A 20,776-nucleotide genomic window follows, 5' to 3' on the forward strand; every position below is an offset into this window, starting at 1 on the left:
TGGGTATTAGGTCTGGACAGTAAGCGGATTTTGACCTTTTCTTTGATCCGTACTCCGCAGTTGCTTTATCCACGCCCTGCTGCAGGCACAGGTCAGTGGTGGACAGCTCCACGATACTGATTCCTTCAAATATTTCTGTATTTCAAAACATTGTTTTAAAAGAGGGGCGTTCTGATGCCTCGGCAGCACTGTTGCGTCAGAGCAAGAAGATTCTTGGTTGTAATCACGAACAGGTGAAGTAATTTAATAATAATAATAATAATGGATTGCATTTATATAGCGCTTTTTGCACATAAGAGACATAAGATGCCTTTATAAGTTGAAACTATATGTGTATTGGTGTTGATATTGGCTATACTGATCCTGGGTTTGGTTGGTAACGGATCAATACCAAAATTTTGAGTATTGCACAGCACTTCTGGTTCCTCCTACAGTCCAAAGACTTACATGTTAAGTTAATTGATGATTTTAAACTGGCTGTATGCGTGAATATGAGAATGGATGTGTCTGTCTCTCACTGCTGTGATAGATTGGAGACCTGTCAAAGGAGTGCCCCGCATTTTAAACCGTGACCACTGCAATAGGCTGCAGCTTCCCTGCAACTCTGAATTGAGTGAGCTATTAAGAAAATAAATGAATGCTTAGCTACAATCTTTAAACTGTAGGAGTAATGAACAACTCGTCACTAAACCAACAAAACATCCCATTTCACTAAAAAAAACAAAAATCAAACAAGTCTTATAAAATGTGTCAGACTGCTACATAAATCATCATTTAAATAACTACACGAAGAAACGCCTAGACACAAATACTAGAAATGAAAAACAGCCGTGGCTTTAGCTATATCTGTGTAGCAGTTTACAAATATATGTCTGTGTAGGTTCTCAGTCATCCAGGCAGTTAGTAGTCTAAGTTGGTAATCTAAGGCAGTTTGCAATAATGTTTTGTCATAAATGTTTTAAACTCAGATATGCACAGGTATCCAAACACACTCGTGTAATTCAAACACACACAGTACATTTTTAACACCCCTCAAACAAAAAAAGAGCACAAACATTTGTGGTTTAACTACAAAAAAGAACAGAAAAAGATTAGAGGTAAACCTGCGAGTCAGGCTAAAAGTCCTCACCAACATCTCATGTGAGGTTTTATGGAATTAGCGCCTGTGGAAAGCATGTTCTCAAGTATCTGTCTAAAGTATGAGGGGTCTTTACAGTTTTAAAAAGGCAAAAATGAAACATCAGATTTTGAAACTCTGAAAATGTCTTTTTAAATATATGATCTTGTCTAAAAGCTGAGACAGGGACAATTAGGGATTATTAAAATTATACCAAAAGAAAAAAAATACCAAGTGGAAAATCTCACTTTTAATTATGTTAATTGCCAGCAGGTAAATTTGATAATTGGGTATTAAAAGGGCATCTAAGAGAAACTCTTTTAGAAGTAAAGACAGGGAGGGTATCACTTTCTCTTAAACACAAACAATTTTAAAATAACCTTTTTCAGTGTGAAATAACAAAGGACATGGGAATTTCATCATCTGCTGTTCCCAATATCTTTAAAAGAGTCAGAGAATTCGTGAAAATCTCTGTACACAAGAGACAAGGCCAAAAATCAATATGGAACGGCCGTGATCTTTGAGGCGTCAGGCAGCACAGCATTAAAAACAGACACCTTTCTCTAGTGGAAAACACTCCTTGCTTCATCCTCTTTTGCCTGTCACATTCTTTCCATCCGTTGTTGGCATTAACCTTCAACTCACCCGAGCTGCTTTCTCAACATTTATAGGTTTCATCACATCGAGTGAGTCTGAGTGATACCTGCGTGCCGTAGTTGTGCCTAAATCTGGCCACATGTTGATACTCTTATCCATGGCAACACAGTGCAAATATGTTTTTTTAACTAGCTTAAATGTCCTTGAAGTTTTCTTAAACACTAACTGAGATCAGTAAAAAGGGTTTCTCCAAAGAATGTTTCAATGAGGACTATATTCAGAGAAAAGGACATTTTAAAAAAAAAAACTGCAAGAGAAATGACACTTAAATCTAGTCAGTTCTTTTTTAAAATGTTTTTTTGTTTATTAATGTGAAATATGAAACTGCAAATATTGTATTTGCAGTTCTACAACTGCTTGACGTTCTCATTCACCCGTTCAAACATGAGCTCACGTACCAATGAGAGTGGAGCGGTGAACACTTTAGCGTGTAGAGGTTTGAGGAATCAAACCACCGTCTGAACTGAATTTCAAAGTGTATGGAAGTCATTGGTGACCTTTTTTTTAATTTTTATTGAGTATCAACAATGTAGTACGAAGATATACATGTAGCAAGGCCACAATGCTCCTTTTTATATATTTACCCCACCCCAAGAACATGTTGGACACCGATCCAGAGGGGAAAAAAATTAAAATAAATAAATGAATAAAGTGAATTTAAATGAGATACAAGGAAATTCACCATATTTGAAGATGTGCACCTAAAGGGCAATAGTTTGCACAAAATTAATCATAATCACACAGGAAAAGGATGTACGGCAGCTGTCAAGCATCTATCAGGTGGCTATGGTTTTAATGTATCCCAAACTGCAAAGAATCTCTCCTTCGACCCCTTGAGAGCATACTTTATTTTTTCCAACTGTGTAAATTGTGTCAGGTCACTGAACCACAAAGCCGCTTTGGGTGGCTTTTTTTTTTAAGTTAAGAAGGAGCTTGATCAAGTCCCCAAAGTGATGCATATGGAGGAGAAAACAACCAACATTTTTTAACTGTTGAGGCAGAAAAAACACAGGTGTAAGTGATGCCAGTAACAATGGATGCTTCCCATTTAGGTGAGTCCTTTCCAGGTATTTTGCTGGCTGGTTGAAATGGATTGATGGGACACTTAATGCATCTCAATAGTCATTAGGGTTATTCATTACACCTGCGCCTATTCGGCTGGGATGAGTTAAAATGCAGGCACCGTAAAGTGACTTTTTCTTACTGGTGATAAGTTCACTAATGAAAGGACCAGAGGAAGTGTAGGTTTCTGTGAACTAATAAAAAAAACCATCTGGACTATTCATTTTATTGCTCCGAATAGAGATCTGTGAGCATATGCTACTATAATCTAATACACCTGCCCAGGAAAACAGAGCTGATAGATGCTGAAAGGGTGGATGATCACACATCAGGTTATTCAACCGGTTTATTCTAACAGTGTGCACCCTTAATGTTCTACTTAAAATCAGAAACTAATAACCATAATGGGGTGTCTGATGATACTGCTGATAACACAAAATGTTTGTACATAAATTATTTGATGCGGATGCAACACCAGCATTTATATAAATAAGAAATATAAGTGTGATTTAAGCTCTTGTTACTGGACAGTCTTTGCCTTTGCAACAGTCTTGCAGCTGAAAGCAGTGTAAGAAGATGTTGCCTCATACAGCTGATGGTAATTAAGCTTGAATTTTCCTGTAGAATAACTAGCTTCAGATCCACCACCTTCACTACGAAATAAAACATATATTCTTAAAACAATCTGGATAATCTTACACAATCAGCTCTTACATAGTATATTGTTCTCAAAATGAGATGAATAGGACTTTATGGTGAGATGTAAGACTGCAAGTCTTGGTTAGATCCAGAGTTTTACTAGGAAGCTTAAATTGAGAAGTTATGCAAGAGGTCTTACTCTTAAATTAGGGAAAACAATCTTGTTCCTCTGCTGGAATATTATGTAAACGATTTGTTCAAGCCTGTTAACTGTAGCTCAGTGTTAGCTGGAGTATCCTATTATAACAAAGTTGGATATATTGCCTTAAAATGAGATTACTATTCTAATACAAAGGGCTTCTCAGACAAAGAAGACTCATTTCCTACAAAGAGGTTTCTTTCTATGGCTTTCTTTTTTTTTCTTTTTTTTTGGCTGTTCATTTTCAATAAAGCGCAGCTTCGATTACGATGACAGGTGTAAATGTACCATGAACATACACTCACTGGACACTTTATTGGGTATGCGTTGCTAGTCCCAGGCTGATTGGCTTCTGAAACACCGCTGCAGACTTGGACTGTTGGACTGTTCACGAGGACTTTTTCTAAACCTCAGTAAATTTGGACTGAGATGTGGTGACTATGGAGGCCATTTGTATACAGTGAACTCATTCGCATGTTCAAGAAATCAGTTTGAGATTTTTTGAATTTTGTGACATGGTGTGTTAACCTGCTAGAAGCAGCCATCAGAAGATGGGTACAACGAGGTCATAAACTGATGGACATGGTCAGCAACAATACTCCAGTAGGTTGTGGTGTTTAAACAATGATCAGTTGGTACTAGGGGGTCCAAAGCTACCAAGAACATATTCCCCACACTATTTCATCACTAGCAGCAGTCTGAACTGCTCATACGAAGCAGGATGGACCCACACTTTATGTTGTTTACACCTAATTCGCACTCTACCATCTAAATATTGGAGCAGAAATCAAAACTCATCAGCCTAGGCAATCTTCTATTGTCCAAATTTGGTGAGCCAGTGCGTATTATAGCCACAGTGTCCTGTTCTTAGCTGACAGGCTGTGGTCCTCTGCTGCTGTAGTCCATCTTCAGAGATTCTCTTCTGCAGTGAAGCTCTTCTGCATACCTTGAGTATAGAGAAGAGTGATTATTTGAGTTACTCTTGCCTCCCAGTCTCTTTCAAGCAGCCATTCTCCTCTGACCTCTCAGATCAACGAGGCATCTTCACCCTGAAAACTCCCACTTATTCAATACTTTCTCTTTTTTGGACCATTTGGTATACAACTGAGATGGTTGTGTGAAAGAATTACAGCAGAGGAGCTTGTTTCAGACGAGGCCGTCCGGCACCAACAACAATGCACATTCAAAGTCACCTAAATCACCTTTCTTTTTGATTCTGAAGCACTATTTGAACTTTAGCAGTTTGTTTTGACCATGTCTACATGCCTGGAAGCACTGAGTTGCTGCCATGTGTGGGTAGATTAGGTTTATAAGATATTAGGTTTAACAAGCAGTTGACCAGGTGTACCAAATGAAGTGGCCAGTCAGTACATATAACTTTTAGCACCACCTAAGTAGCTTTGTGTGTGTTGCAATACAATGCACACAATGCTAAAATTAAAAACAAGATATTTTAGACTCCTTATATTCAGTTGCTTTATGTGTCCAACCAACAATCTCGAAACCTTTCAGGCTAGGCAAACTTATTTAAATGTGAAAATCGAGGTGCATAGTACAATAATTACCTAATCAGTGGTAAAAATCACTCATGGCTTGCTGGCTTCCTCGTTCCGATATTGACGCACTTGCTGCATTTGTGCACATGCATTATTACAGTCATTTTGAGTGCACTCATTTACACATGAATGATTTAGATAATGTGGCTATTATATGTAAATTTGGTCTTGTTTACAAGACGACTCAGACAATCAGGCAAGTCGGACTTTGTTGCAATGTCAGGATGTTCCTTTGTTCCGGATCTTAACAATTTGCCTTGACAACTAATAATCTGCAGTGGTCAAAAGTAGAAAAGAGTGACCCAAAATCATCACCGTTATTAAAGCTCTGGCAGATAATTAGGTTGACCGGCTACCTGACAAATCAGATTGCTTGTAATCTCACTCGCAGCACTGATTTATATGTGAGTGTACAGCTGTGCACTTGAATATGAGCGAGTGTTAGTGTGTGGTAGTACCTGTGCTTGTGTGTCCCTCTTATCTAGGAAGAGCTGAGGATGTGCCTGTTGCCACACAGAGGGAGATTTCTTTTTTTTTCCTTTTTCTAAGCCTCAGTAAAGTATAAAGACACACACACACAGATGAAAAAAGCAAGATAGATCTTTTTGAAGTACAATTTCATCCTCTCCCCTTCCCACTTTTCTCCTTTTTTTCTTGTGGTTGAGGGAGGCGTGTTGGATCTGATGTGCGTTACGGCTACAGCCGAGAAATTTTTGTTGGACCAAAGTACTACGTGCACAAACAGCATAGACGCACACATGCACGCACAACTGAAGAGAAGAACGGACTCTTCGTCTGTGTTCACGAGGGCTTTGATGTTTAATGTGTCACGTTTTTCGATGCCCTCTGCTGAAAGAGTGTTAAAGCATGTATGTGCGCGTGTGATCTTTCTGCCTGCAGAATAGAGGCACAGTCATAGTGAAGGAGGGTTTGATGTCAGTGTCTCTCTCTTGCTCACATACTTTTCCCCCCACTTCTTCTGCAGCAGGTATCTCAATCTCACTCAGAAGGCTGGAACATTTTTCTCCATCTCATTCACCCCTCTCAGCCTTTTTCTCTTTCTCCCCGTCCACACCCCCACCCCCTCCTCCTCTTTTCTCCCTCCGTCTCTAGTGGCTCGGCCGTGTTGCTGTCTGTTTGTTGGGGGTAGATTATCCTTCATGCAAATATACATTCTGCGATCATTAGCAACTTATTTCACACTCGGTTTGGGGTTTCATTCTGCTTAACAGCTGCTTTGGTTTTGATAGTGCATACTGCTCTTTTACTCTCACACAGTTTCCTCCTGAATCTGAGACGAAATGATTTAAGTGTGTATGGCATTGTGAGTTATTGCTCCAAAGCTGTGAACATTTCGATCCGCAGTTTAGAGACGATGGTTTCCAAATGAGACAGTTATAGGATGACTTTATATATTGTTGCAGTTAGCACAGGGGGGAAAAGGAAAAAAACAAAACATAATGACTCAAATGTTTTTAAGTCAGTTCACATGATTGGAGACATCAGTATTTGGCTCAATTACCTTTCAAGACAATGCCTGGCTGTTTGGTATATTGGCTACGGAGTGCTGAAGTGAATCAAACCTGTGAGTTATGAGGCAGTTATCTCCTACCATTAGGCCCCCTTGTTGCCGGCAGTCACTCTTCTTGCTGTGCAGTCTCACTTGTTGTCGGAATCTCTCAGCATCTCTTCGTCCCTTTCCCATTTTCCCTCTCTACTTGTCGCTTCTCCAGCTCTTGCAAGTCTCTCTTATCTCCCTTCTTCTCTCGGTCTGTCTCGCTGATTGTAAAATTGAAAAGGGCTCTAATTCTGGTTTTTTGCTCACATAGACTCCAGTGCCTTTTTTATCCCTTTTTCTGCAATTAATTTACTTCCTCTGAAAAATCTGCTGACTGTCTGTGCTGCTGGCCCCACATGTCATTGCAGGATGAGAAATCCACATTCTTCCAGTTCGGCGCGGCTCTTCAGCAGGAGGCTCTGCTCATGCTTGCTATCATGGAGGAATACGACTGGCATGTTTTTTCTATCGTCACATCCAAGTTCCCCGGGTACCAGGAATTCATAAGCACGCTGAGGGTAACTGTGGATCACAGGTAATGAAAACACCACACACAAACGCACATGTTGTTTTCTTTCCTTTATTTATGATAGCTGACAAGCTGTGTGTTATTGTTTAATGGTTTATTGTTACAGCTTTGTGCGATGGGACATGCAGAGTGTGGTGACTCTAGATGCTGTGGATGGCGACCCAAACTCTAAATCACACATTGCACTCAAGAGGATCCAGAGTCCTGTTATATTGCTCTACTGCTCCAAGGATGAAGCCGTGTAAGTGTTTGCGTGTGTTGTTTCGTTGCGCCATTTCTGTCTCTTTGTCACACACTGCCTTCACAGACTTCAGCAATGGATCTGTCTCCTTTGTTTGACAGGTATATAATGGAGGAGGCTCGGTCCTTGGGTCTGATAGGAGCTGGTTACATCTGGATCGTGTCCAGTCTCACCACTGGCAACCCAGACTTTACCCCTGAGGTAGTGAGGTCCCATATGTAGTAACAGGTGGCCACTTTCGTGTGGTTTGATAAAACAAGCCGTGTTTTTGATCCCAGGCTGTTGCAGGTCATCTGCTGACTATCCCAGATTTCCCCTCTTATTTATGAATGCTGACCATGATACATGGTCAGCTTTTTTGAGAAAAGTTACATAAAAAATAATATAATTCTCCGTACCCACAGATTAATTAATTGTTTCACATCTAGTTTAAATAAATAAAAACTCTGACATATTGTATATATATATATATATATATATATATATATATATATATATATATATATATATATATATATTAGGGGTGCAACGATACCCAAAATTCACGGTTCGGTTCGGTTCGATACTTTGGTGTCACGGTTCAATATTTTTTCGATACAAAAAAAATGTTCATGCCTTTTTAATTTGTCATTTATTAAAATTATAAATATATATTTTAACTCAAAAGTACAGTTTTTAAATTTAACCCTAACCCTTGTGCGCGTTTTTTATTTTGACAGCGAATGCGCACCTGCGGACCACTTATGTGCAGCCCTGGTTATTTAGCTCGTCATATTGCAGCCACAGAAATTATTTTGTCCATGAAACCATAAAGCTGCACTTTCTTTTTGCCTTATAGTCTGATTTGTCATAACTTTTCCGTTTTGTGGTAAGCTTTTCTTTTCTTTGGCTGTCACTTCTTCACCCTGACCTGTCTTATTTGGCTCAGCAGAACTGAAATGCTTTTACACACGCACTCACATAAGCTCAGCGATTCTCTGCGCGATCAACCTCTCACATGTTTAAGCTGCGGGAGATTTCACTTGTCATGTTTGCATAGTAAGCTAACGATTAATAAGACGATGTCAGAGGAATTGGTGCACAAATTTTCATCACTCACAGATCAGTGCTGTCGCTCTCTATACACAGTTCGCACGATTGCAAAGTGAAAGCAAAAAACAAGCGCAAATTCAAACGCGATTTCAATATGTCACATATTGACAGTGGCTCACCGATGCCAATGACATAATTACCCAGCTACATTTCTGAAAGAATGCGAAAGCATTGACATATATTTTTCCTACAATAGCCCGACGGGCAGGGAAGAGATAGATTTTGGTAGCCCGACTGAAAAAAATCGCTAGCTCCAGGACGTCGGGCTAGCGATATTGCAAGCCCTGTATCTGATTGAGGAATCACTCATCTTTGGAAAAGAGAGTTTATTACAGAGAAATGGCTCTTTCCAAAATAAAAGCTATACTATCCGCTTCTTCTGGGCTATATTCTCAGCAGCATAAGGAGAATCATGTGCTAACAGCTGTCTAAATGACTCGGCTAAAGTTAGTAGCATGCTTGTTGTTTTTGTCTTTGCACTAGGATGATGTCGGCGTAAATGTGCAGTCATATTCGTTGTGTTCCCACTAGTGATTTCAGGTTAATCTCGTTGAAATGACCTTAACGCCACAACACGGCAAATTTCCGTTAACGAGCTACCGCCAATCGCCCCGTGCATGGGGCTAGACGGCCAACACGTTAACGAGCTAACTACGCTAACACACTAGTTCCCTCCCATGTAATTGAGCATTGCACGGCACATCCAACATACTGTTTTACTTTAGTCCATGACTCGCTTACCTTCAGGGTCATATGTCACATGAAAACCAAAATAATTCCAAACGCCAGATCTGAATGGGGGAGGTCCATGTTGCAAGGAGAGCTTAACTTCTGTCTTGCTAGCTTGCCCTGCACTCTTCCTTCTGACTATGCTGTCTGTGTTGAGCGCTCAGTGGATCTGCGCTCGACAGTGCAGCCTAGGCGGAGTAGTCGAACGCAGATTCACTGAGCGCTCAACACAGACAGCATCGTCAGAAGGAAAGTTGATAAAATAAATTACAAATGTTGTATTGTTCGATACATATGCGTACCGAACCGAAAGCACTGTATCGAACGGTTCAATATCGATACGAATATCGTTGCACCCCTAATATATATATATACAGTGGGGCAAAAAAGTATTTAGTCAGCCACCGATTGTGCAAGTTCCCCCACCTAAAATGATGACAGAGGTCAGTAATTTGTACCAGAGGTACACTTCAACTGTGAGAGACAGAATGTGAAAAAAAAATCCATGAATCCACATGGTAGGATTTGTAAAGAATTGATTCGTAAATCAGGGTGGAAAATAAGTATTTGGTCAATAACAAAAATACAACTCAATACTTTGTAACATAACCTTTGTTGGCAATAACAGAGGTCAAACGTTTACTATAGGTCTTTACCAGGTTTGCACACACAGTAGCTGGTATTTTGGCCCATTCCTCCATGCAGATCTTCTCGAGAGCAGTGATGTTTTGGGGCTGTCGCCGAGCAACACGGACTTTCAACTCCCGCCACAGATTTTCTATGGGGTTGAGGTCTGGAGACTGGCTAGGCCACTCCAGGACTTTCAAATGCTTCTTACGGAGCCACTCCTTTGTTGCCCGGGCGGTGTGTTTTGGATCATTGTCATGTTGGAAGACCTAGCCTCGTTTCATCTTCAAAGTTCTCACTGATGGAAGGAGGTTTTGGCTCAAACTCTCACGATACATGGCCCCATTCATTCTGTCCTTAACACGGATCAGTCATCCTGTCCCCTTGGCAGAAAAACAGCCCCATAGCATGATGTTTCCACCCCCATGCTTCACAGTAGGTATGGTGTTCTTGGGATGCAACTCAGTATTCTTCTTCCTCCAAACACGACGAGTTGAGTTTATACCAAAAAGTTCTACTTTGGTTTCATCTGACCACATGACATTCTCCCAATCCTCTGCTGTATCATCCATGTGCTCTCTGGCAAACTTCAGACGGGCCTGGACATGCACTGGCTTCAGCAGCGGAACACGTCTGGCACTGCGGGATTTGATTCCCTGCCGTTGTAGTGTGTTACTGATGGTGACCTTTGTTACTTTGGTCCCAGCTCTCTGCAGGTCATTCACCAGGTCCCCCCGTGTGGTTCTGGGATCTTTGCTCACCGTTCTCATGATCATTTTGACCCCACGGGATGAGATCTTGCGTGGAGCCCCAGATCGAGGGAGATTATCAGTGGTCTTGTATGTCTTCCATTTTCTGATGATTGCTCCCACAGTTGATTTTTTCACACCAAGCTGCTTGCCTATTGTAGATTCACTCTTCCCAGTCTGGTGCAGGTCTACAATACTTTTCCTGGTGTCCTTCGAAAGCTCTTTGGTCTTGGCCATGGCGGAGTTTGGAGTCTGACTGTTTGAGGCTGTGGACAGGTGTCTTTTATACAGATGATGAGTTCAAACAGGTGCCATTCATACAGGTAACGAGTGGGGGACAGAAAAGCTTCTTACAGAGGACGTTACAGGTCTGTGAGAGCCAGAGATTTTCCTTGTTTGAGGTGACCAAATACTTATTTTCCACCCTGATTTACGAATAAATTCTTTACAAATCCTACCATGTGGATTCATGGATTTTTTTTTTCACATTCTGTCTCTCACAGTTGAAGTGTACCTCTGGTGCAAATTACTGACCTCTGTCATCATTTTAAGTGGGGGAACTTGCACAATCAGTGGCTGACTAAATACTTTTTTGCCCCACTGTATATATATATATATGAAGATTACAGATTAAAATATCAAATGTAATTGTGATAGATGTTTTATGATGGGCTGGCTGGTTTCGACTCTTGAACGCTGTTAAACTCTTTATAACCTCACGACAGCAAGATTCCAGGAAATCAGAGCTTCCAGCCAAAACAATTACTCTGGCAGTTGAACCCTGGTTGCAATATTGTGTTTCTACCTGTTTTTGTTTGTCCGTAGATCAGACAAGCAAGACAGAAATTCTTAATTAGTAGGGTTAAGAGGGGCTGGCAGGCAGATGCGATTACATAGACAAGTGGCGTTGTGTGTCTGTGCAGAATTCCCAGAATTTGTGAACTTTATCTTTAATCCATGTATTACATATTAAAAGATGCTTCAAAGACAAATCATGTTGACCGCTAATACAGTTCATGTCAGAGCATACTAATTTACAGATAATCCAGCAAAAAGTCATCTTTTACACAACTTTGTACGTAACAACATATGATCAGTCCCAAAGGCATAAAATACTCACATCTCAAAAGCCTTTCAAATGTTTATTCTCCTAATTCTTCTCCATCTCTGGCTCGAGTCTTCCTGTTTGTGTTGGGTTTCCGCCTCTGATTTCTTTCTCAGTCATGGATCTGACTCTACAACTAAAGCCAAAGTAAAATGTAAAAACAAAGTACTGTAGGGTAGACAGACAGATTGCTGTGCCTGCATTTTTTTTCTGATGTTTGCTCAGTCTGCTTCAGAGAGATAAAGTTTGAGCTATACAGTTTTTTTTTTTCAATGACAGCTGCAAGATGTAGGCGATACCTGAATGAGTAATTCAGTTTATAGACATACAGTCTGTTCACACGCATCTAGTAGCCAGCTATGAATTATTTCCGGAGGACAGACAGAACCAATAAATCATCCGCCTGACACCTTTGAGAAATGCATATGGATGTTTCAAATCTGGGGTAAAAATGTCAAATTAAACTAAACTTGAAGCTTACAAACCATATGTGTCGTTTCTTAGATGTCCTCTCGTCCCCCTCTCAGGTCTTCCCCCTGGGTATGATCTCTGTGTCCTATGATGACTGGGAGTACCCGCTCGAGACACGGGTGCGGGATGGGGTGGGCATCATTTCCTCTGCAGCCACCTTCATGTTGCGGGAGAAGGGAGAGCTACCAGAAGCCCAGAGCAGCTGCTACAGCACAGCATCAGACAGGAGCCCGGGGAAGCTCCCACCTAGTGCCCTGCGCAGGTGTGTGTAACTGTGGATGTGTGACGATTGCGAGGAGATCAAGGTCCAGGAACTTGCATAACTCGGTTGGCTTTGTGGCTGACTGTTCGGCAGCCTTACATAACTCTTTTTAATGTAGTAATGAGAGGGGAAGAGGAGAGAAAGGAAGCAGAGATGACAGCACTGTTAAACACTGTGATTTCTAATGGCTTTTAACACTGTTAGATGTTGTGTACACGGCTGCTCGGTGTGTGAGCTCATTCTGCCTCCTTAGCTGGGAGACCTCAGGCAGACCTCCTTGTTGTTGCCACCCTGTGTTAACTAGAGCTTAGGATGTGTCTTGTGTATGCGTGTGTGTATGATAGTGTGAACCTCTGCGTGTGCACCTTGCTTCACATCGACTGTCATTAAGTTTGGATTAGAGCAGGTGTTACTAGCTTTGTTGTCTGGATTTCTTTTTTACTTGATCTGTGGGGGGCTCATACAGTGTATGTCAGAAGGTGTGTGTAGGTGTGCATACCAGCATGCAAGATAATGTACTCTTCTCTGAAGTCTCTGTGATGTACAGGCGTACACATACACACAGAGAAACACAAGCATGCAGATACATACTGAGCTACTGAGCAGTCGCTGCTACAGGGCCATTAGCTAAACTGCCTCTGTAAAGTTTTTTTTCGGAGTGATATTGTGACTGCATCTTGAATATGAAGCATGCAGTGGCTAATATGCTGTTATAAATTCAGAAGTCTATATTAAACTAACTGAAAATATAAAGGTCATGTTGCTAGGGTCTGCACATTGGTGATGACTTATGAGCTGGCTCATTAGAATGAGAGCCACAGTGCGATTTTCACCATTATGGCTTTATTATCCCGTTTTTCTCTCCCATTAGGCCGCTACAGTGTATATCAAGGCATATACAACACTGCTGTTGTTGACAGGTTGATCCAATATAACTCAGACCTCGACAGGAACTCAAATGTTTATTCAGAGCTCTATTCTTACTGTCAGAGGTACCTCATTTGTCTCACTAACTTATTAGATAGAATTTGCATATTTGTCAAAACAACTGCAGCCAATTTTTTTGTGATAATAAACTGACAGGTTGGATTTCCCCCACCCTGATTCGGAAAAGTGGTGAGGCTGTGATCAGGATTCTGCATACATTAGTCTAGATACAATCTTGCCGCAGTGTGCATATAAACAACGCGAGGTGGGGAGGAATAGGACAACATAATCCGGCACTTAAAAGACACTATCAGACCCGCCGGATTTTCTGTCATTCTTGCTTGACAGGAATTAATATCTCAGACTCTAGTTGAGCTTATTTGGTCTCCACAATGATACAGGTTTTTACGGAAGGTTTGTCCTTGTTGTAAATTTCAAAAGGTTATTCTTTTTGATGGAACCAGTGTAGCGTGCAAACCCCTAAGCTGTCACTTTCCTCTAAAAATATGCTCTCTGCCATAATACAGAATTTGGGAAGAAGCCTGCCTTTCTTCTTTATTCATACTTTCATAAAAGTGCTCAAAGAGTATTTCAGCTAATAGAAAAGTGCTTCTCACATAGTGGTAGCAGGATCCACATTAAAAACTGCACTTACTGAAGGAGGGGGTTTCATATATTTCTATGATGCAACTCTTTCTTCCACGTACTACTTAAACCTCTACTGAATTTCTAGGCGATGATGATACATTTATATAAAAATCGCTGAACCCACTTCATAATGTAGCTTTACATTTCATTTTCATTACACAAGGAATCACAATACAAACAGGATCTGGTTCTCCTGCATGCCTCAAAAACACAGCGGCGTCTTTCGTTTACATCAGAAACTTTTTTTCCCCCAAAATGGTAACAAACCTGAAATAGGAGGCGACAGCAGTTTCCCAGAATAAACTGCCACAGCGTTTCCGCTACATGTACTCAGCCGTGGCGATGCGCTGTGACAAGGGCATCACCTGCTGCACCGGGAAGATTTTTCCAACACAAAAAAATATATATTTGTCTTGACGTGCCCCTTATAGTCCAAAGCATTGTGATCTGTGACAGAGGTAGGTCTGGTTGTAGAGTGAAGCCTGTAATGTTTGGCTGTGTAGGTTTATATTTAATTATTGTGTTTGCTGGGAGAGGACATAACTAAACCGCATATATCTATATTTACTTATTTATTTATTTTGCAGTGCCAGTACACGAGGGAGACGGGGACCTTTTGTTTACTTTTTCTCAGTGTGAGTGGAGCCAGCTTTCACAGAGCACAGGCCTTTTTCCAAGTCTTTGTAAGAACAGATGATTAATGTAGCTCCCTCTAATCCACTGTCCGACTACAATATTTATGTGTGTTGACTCTAATACCTCTCCTGGAGATGGGACAACATAAAATCCCACCTGTTTGAACTGGAGTGTAATTATCATAGTTTTCAGCTGCAGGGTGCGTGCTAAACAGTGCTCACACGGTTCTTTTTATGCATCTTGACTTGCTGTCGCAATATCTGAGTGCACGCATGACTCCTTCATGGCCCCGTGCCCTGGTTAGCTCACATAAAAAACCTGCTTTTAACTCTTCCTTTTTAATAGTAATTCAGATAATGTATGTTTAGATAGCTGATGGACTGAGACAGTTTTCTTCTGGATGAAAAGGGGAATCTTGTGCAGAGTATGAATATGTTTATAAAGCAGATGTTTGCCTTCTGAAATATTCTGTTTTAGCTGAATGATATTTCATTTGTACGGCATCACACGATGCGGTGTCGAGATGATTCAGACAATTTCTAATAAAACAGAACACAAGGTGTCAGAGAAAAGGTGTTGTCTGTATTGGACAGCTGCTGTCCTGCCTGTGATTCAGTCTTTAAGGTAAACGTTCTTGGACAGGCCTTCTCTCCCCTAGTGGGAATCCACACTATTATCCCAGTCCTCACATGCAGAAATCCTCTCCTTCTGAAAATTGTTTCACTGGAGCGAGTGTATCTTTAATCCCCATATCACTGTGTGTGATACCGGTTCATTTACTTCTCTCTGCTGCTTCGCTTTAGCGAGTGTGTAAACGTTTCAGCATAGGATCCGTTTGCGTATGCAGGACAGCTTTAGTGAGTAAAAGAGTGAGGGCAGCCTTGTTGCACCAGAGACTTGTCCTTCAGGCATATATCTGTGGAGAAATCAATGCAGAATGTTGATGGGAGAGATACATGGCCTCTGACTCTTCCCACTCCTACACACAAATATATGCACGCACACGCGTACACACTCAGGCATCTGCGCACACATGGTGGGTGAAGACAACATTGATTTGAAGTGGAGACACTTGCGGTGATTACAGAGTGCTTAACTTGTTATTCTGAACGTATTTGCTGTTGTGCACATATACAAACACTCCAGCAGATGCAAATCAACAACAAATCTTCCTGCACCCCCCCCCGTGTTTCAGACACATGATGCACGTGTGGAATGAAGGCCGAGATTTATCCTTTACTCCAGACGGTTACCAGGCCAACCCAAAACTGGTGGTGATCGTCCTAAATGTGGAAAGGAAGTGGGAGAAGGTAACAAATTAGTGCGAAAATTTAAAGAAAAAACTTTAATAAGATGTCTTTTTGTGGATTTTTGGAGTGATTTTTGGTGTGTTTTTCCTCCCGTGCTCACAGATGGGCCGCTGGGAGAACGCGACGTTGTCGCTGATGTTCCCGGTGTGGCCGAGGTATAACTCCTATGGGGACGAGGATGCCGATGAAAACCACCTCTCCATTGTCACTCTGGAAGAGAAACCTTTCGTCATTGTGGACAACGTAGACATCCTCACTGGCACCTGCATGAGAAACTCAGTGCCCTGCCGCAAACACGTCAAAAAGTAAGTACCTGCACCCACACCTGCCCACTGCCCACATAAAATCACAAGCCAGGTTGTTAGCCATACTTCGCTACAAGAGACAGATACCTGTTTGTTCTTCGAATAGGTTCAGTCTCATTAGGACACAGGTAGTGTTAGTTCATCTGTTTGTGTATCTCTTGGCTGAACAGAATCACACCTCTCTAACCAGTCTCAGTGTGTCTGACAGGATGATTGTCAATCAGCTGCCCTTTGTTCTTGCACTTTTCGGGATTTATACTGGGCCCACTCGTTTTTAGTTTATATAATAATGATTCACCATCGGTTTGTCCTCTAGTCTGAAATCCAAATGTACAGTACGTAGCTTGCACTGTAATCGAGGCAAACTCGATTACGCTTCAGCACAACTTAATACTAAACTCACAAACTCTGCATCCCATGTTACAACTTGACTGAAAACGTTCGCACCTATAAGAGGAGCAGCTTTCGCCTAGCTCGATTTTTGTATTCTTTTCCCGCTGTCTGTTCTTTGCCAGTGTTGTACAAGATAAAAGTCTTGTGTCAGAGACAGAACCGACACACACAGCCCGAGTTCTCATTTGGTTCAGAGGTAATCATTTCTGTCAGCATTAATAATTAATTGCTCTCTGTCGCTGTCAGCTCGCTAATGCCAATCTGTCGGTATACTCGATTTTTGTTTCTCCTGCCGCTTTAGTGGCAAGTGCAGCCCTCTGTGGTTTTATTGTTTCATTAGTTCGGTTTGATTTGTGTTTTATTTTAAATGCTCTGAATGTGTTGCTTGTTTTTAAATATTGCAATACAGCTAATTAGTAACCCTGCTTATTGTTTTCCTCATATTGCATATTGTACATTAACACTGCTCTCATTAAGGCCGTGCGTGCTTGGATCCTGGAAGAATGTGGATATTACTCATAATGGGAAAATTAAACCCCCCGGTGGTACTCTGCACCTTTCATGATTTGGGTTTTACGTGTGACTTGGAGAACTTATTCAAAATATTATTTAATACAGTTTTTTCTTCCTGATTTTTGTTTTCTTAAAGAGGTTGGCTTGAATTTATGGGTTCAAAAACAACCAACGGATCTCTCAGCCTGAGCTTGATTATAAGATCTTTTGATTCTGCACTGAAAAAAAGGCCATGTTGGATTTACTTGATTCAATAGTGGACATTGGTTGCACACAAATGTTTTGCTTTGGCAGAAACTTAAACAATTGTGTTCAATCAACGCAACTTTTTCATAATCAATAAACATGTGCATTTTGTGTTCATAAAACACGATTGAAACATGTTTAGATGAAGTAAGTTGAGCTCTTGGAATATTTTAATCCTTCACAATTTTGTCATTTTATTTCAACACTATTAAATAACATTTACCCCAATACTACCTGCTCATTTAAATACTACATGTTGTCTTCATATTACATAATGTTCAACAAAGTCTAGAGTCTGGTAAACATAAAAATTTAATGGATCTACAACAACTAACATCCTATCTTTATCCTGGTTGCAGGGGGGCTTGGAAATAACCCTGAATTGTTAGGCAGGGTACACCCTAGACAACTCACAAGTCTGTCACAAACAACCATTTGCACTTACATTGACAGGTAATTTAGAATCATCAATTAACCTAACTCTAACAACTGCACGACTTTTAACTGTGGGAAGAAACCAGAATACCCAGAGAGAAACTAGTGCAAACTAGCCAGATTGTGGATTTGAACCCAGGATCTTCTTACTGTGAAGCAACAGCACTAATTCAATTCAATTCAATTCAATTTTATTTATATAGCGCCAAATCACAACAAAAGTCGCCTCAAGGCGCTTCATAGATACAGACAAAAACCCAAGAATCATATGACCCCCTATGAGCAAGCACTTTGACGACAGTAGGAAGGAAAAACTCCCTTTTAACAGGAAGAAACCTCCGGCAGAACCAGGCTCAGGGAGGGACGGCCATCTGCTGCGACCGGTTGGGGTGAGAGAAGGAAGCCAGGATAAAAGACATGCTGTGGAAGAGAGACAGAGGTTAATAACAGATATGATTCAATGCAGAGAAGTCTGTTAATACATAGTGAGTGAGAAAGGTGACTGGAAAGGAAAAACTCAATGCATCATGGGAATCCCCCGGCAGCCTACATCTATTGCAGCATAACTAAGGGAGGATTCAGGGTCACCTGGTCCAGCCCTAACTATATGCTTTAGCAAAAAGGAAAGTTTTAAGCCTAATCTTAAAAGTAGAGATAGTGTCTGTCTCCTGAATCCAAACTGGAAGCTGGTTCCACAGAAGAGGGGCCTGAAAACTGAAGGCTCTCCCTCCCATTCTACTTTTAAATACTCTAGGAACAACAAGTAGGCCTGCAGAGCGAGAGCGAAGTGCTCTAATAGGGTGATATGGTACTACAAGGTCATTAAGATAAGATGGGGCCTGATTATTTAAGACCTTGTATGTGAGGAGCAGGATTTTGAATTAAATTCTGGATTTAACGGGAAGCCAATGAAGGGAAGCCAAAACAGGAGAAATATGCTCTCTCTTTCTAGTCCCTGTCAGTACTCTTGCTGCAGCATCTTGGATTAGCTGAAGGCTTTTCAGTGAGTTTTTTGGACATCCTGATAATAATGAATTACAGTAGTCCAGCCTGGAAGTAATAAATGCATGAACTAGTTTTTCAGCGTCACTCTGAGACAGGATATTTCTAACCTGCTTCCTGACAATATTCTAAAAATGTTTTCTAAAAGGGAACGGGGATACAATTTGAGGGGGGAATTAAATTTAAAACATCCTCGTATCCGTACAACATTAAAAAGTTTTTGTATACTGTATACTGTATACTGTACATGTGAAGAGTACATGCAGTATACTAAATAACTGGGTTTAAGACAGTTGTTTGGATAAAGCTTTTTGGGCTTGATCAGGTGACCCTAAACCTTCTCTTAGTTAGGCTTAGTTATGTCAACAGGTCTGGGCTCCTTGGGCAACCCATGATGCACTGAGTATTTCTTCATTTTTTCACTCTCTATGTGTTTATACACCAGTGTGCATTTAATCATTAGTTATTATTCGACTCTCTTCCACTGTATGTCTTTTGTCCTGTCTCCCTCCCCTCACCTCCAGCCGCTAGTGGCAGATGTCCACCCCTCCCTGAGCCTGGTTCTGCTGGAGATTTTTTCCTGTTAAAAGGAACTTTTTCCTTCCCACTGTCGCCAAGTACTTGCTCACAGGCAGCCGTCTGATTATAGTCTTTACCTTCCAATAAAAAGCACATTGGGGCTACTGCTATTGTGATTTGGTGCTATATCAATAAACTTATTATTGATATGTGGTATTCTGTGAAACAAGCACCTTATCTTGGCATCAACACAGTGTTCAGTAGATTAGAAAATGTTGATCATCAGAGGCATTAAATTTCTTTCAGCCTTTTTTGTTTTCATACCAAGAACATAGCTTTCTGGGCAACTCCGGGGCACTCAGTTATGTGTAACAATTTTAGCAGAGGTTAATTTATGTTATAAAAAAAAGAACAAACCCCAGCCTGCACCACGCCTGGAGACAGAAAATGAAAAGATGTTTCATGTGGGACGCTGCCCAACCTTTTGTCATCAGCCATCTGGAGTGCTGCAACATCCACCAAGCCGGCCTCGTAAAGTATTCTGTTCAGCAGAACGCTGCAGCCTGCCCTGCCGTCAACCTCCCCAAGTTCTCCCTGCGCTCCCCACCTCCTCCACACTCTTCTTCCTCACTGGCTACCGGTGGCTGTTCGCATCGAATTCTAAATTCTGGTCCTGGCGCTCAAGGCTCCTCGGGGAGTCGTGCGTCCATATCTGCAGGCTGCGGCCTATCCAAACTCACCAGCTTGTGCTTTGTGCTCTGCTACAACTGGCCACTTAGCTCTCTGCTCCCTGCGGCAGCTTCGTCGTCATTTCACCTGGCCTTGACTTCTTCTTCTTTTTTTCTTTTTTTTTTGCTCTTGCTCTTCCCCAACAGCAAAATGTCCTTTCTACTCCAGGCGGGAAAGCAGAATTGCTCCATATCCTGTGTTGTAAAATATTCCCTTGAATATCTTGATTCCTCACTCACATTAAAAACAACCCTCATACCCGTTTGCTTAAATTTTTTTCTTATCATTATTTTTAGCAAGTCTTTATCTGATATCTGATGTCTTTATCTAGATCCCAGAACATTTTGTTATCTGTTATCAGCACTCTTGACAACAGTATCACAAATTCACACAGGCTTTGCCATGCTACTTCATTTAATGTGATTATTTTATGTGTGTGTGTGTATATATATATATATATATATATATATATATATATATATATATGACAACATAGTACACTTTTACTGTTACTGTCCAC

The 20,776-nt window shown here is 41.0% G+C and overlaps 1 protein-coding gene across 2 annotated transcripts in view; it reads left to right on the forward strand.

Annotated features, from left to right (window-relative positions):
- grin2ab (glutamate receptor, ionotropic, N-methyl D-aspartate 2A, b) overlaps positions 1–20,776 on the forward strand; it is a 126,243-nt gene that overhangs the window by 83,845 nt on the left and 21,622 nt on the right. For both annotated transcript variants that reach the window (XM_085276325.1, XM_085276326.1), the window contains exons 5-10: positions 7,157–7,323; positions 7,424–7,558; positions 7,660–7,759; positions 12,388–12,593; positions 16,000–16,114; positions 16,217–16,419. In XM_085276325.1, coding sequence (XP_085132451.1) covers positions 7,157–7,323; positions 7,424–7,558; positions 7,660–7,759; positions 12,388–12,593; positions 16,000–16,114; positions 16,217–16,419 — 926 coding nt within the window. The remainder of the gene's footprint in view (positions 1–7,156; positions 7,324–7,423; positions 7,559–7,659; positions 7,760–12,387; positions 12,594–15,999; positions 16,115–16,216; positions 16,420–20,776) is intronic.

The sequence above is a fragment of the Mchenga conophoros genome, linkage group LG6 (assembly GCF_057382185.1).
Source record: "Mchenga conophoros isolate Kocher_MC1m ecotype Shallow Benthic linkage group LG6, M_conophoros_male_GT1.1, whole genome shotgun sequence".
NCBI classification, from domain to species: domain Eukaryota; kingdom Metazoa; phylum Chordata; class Actinopteri; order Cichliformes; family Cichlidae; genus Mchenga; species Mchenga conophoros.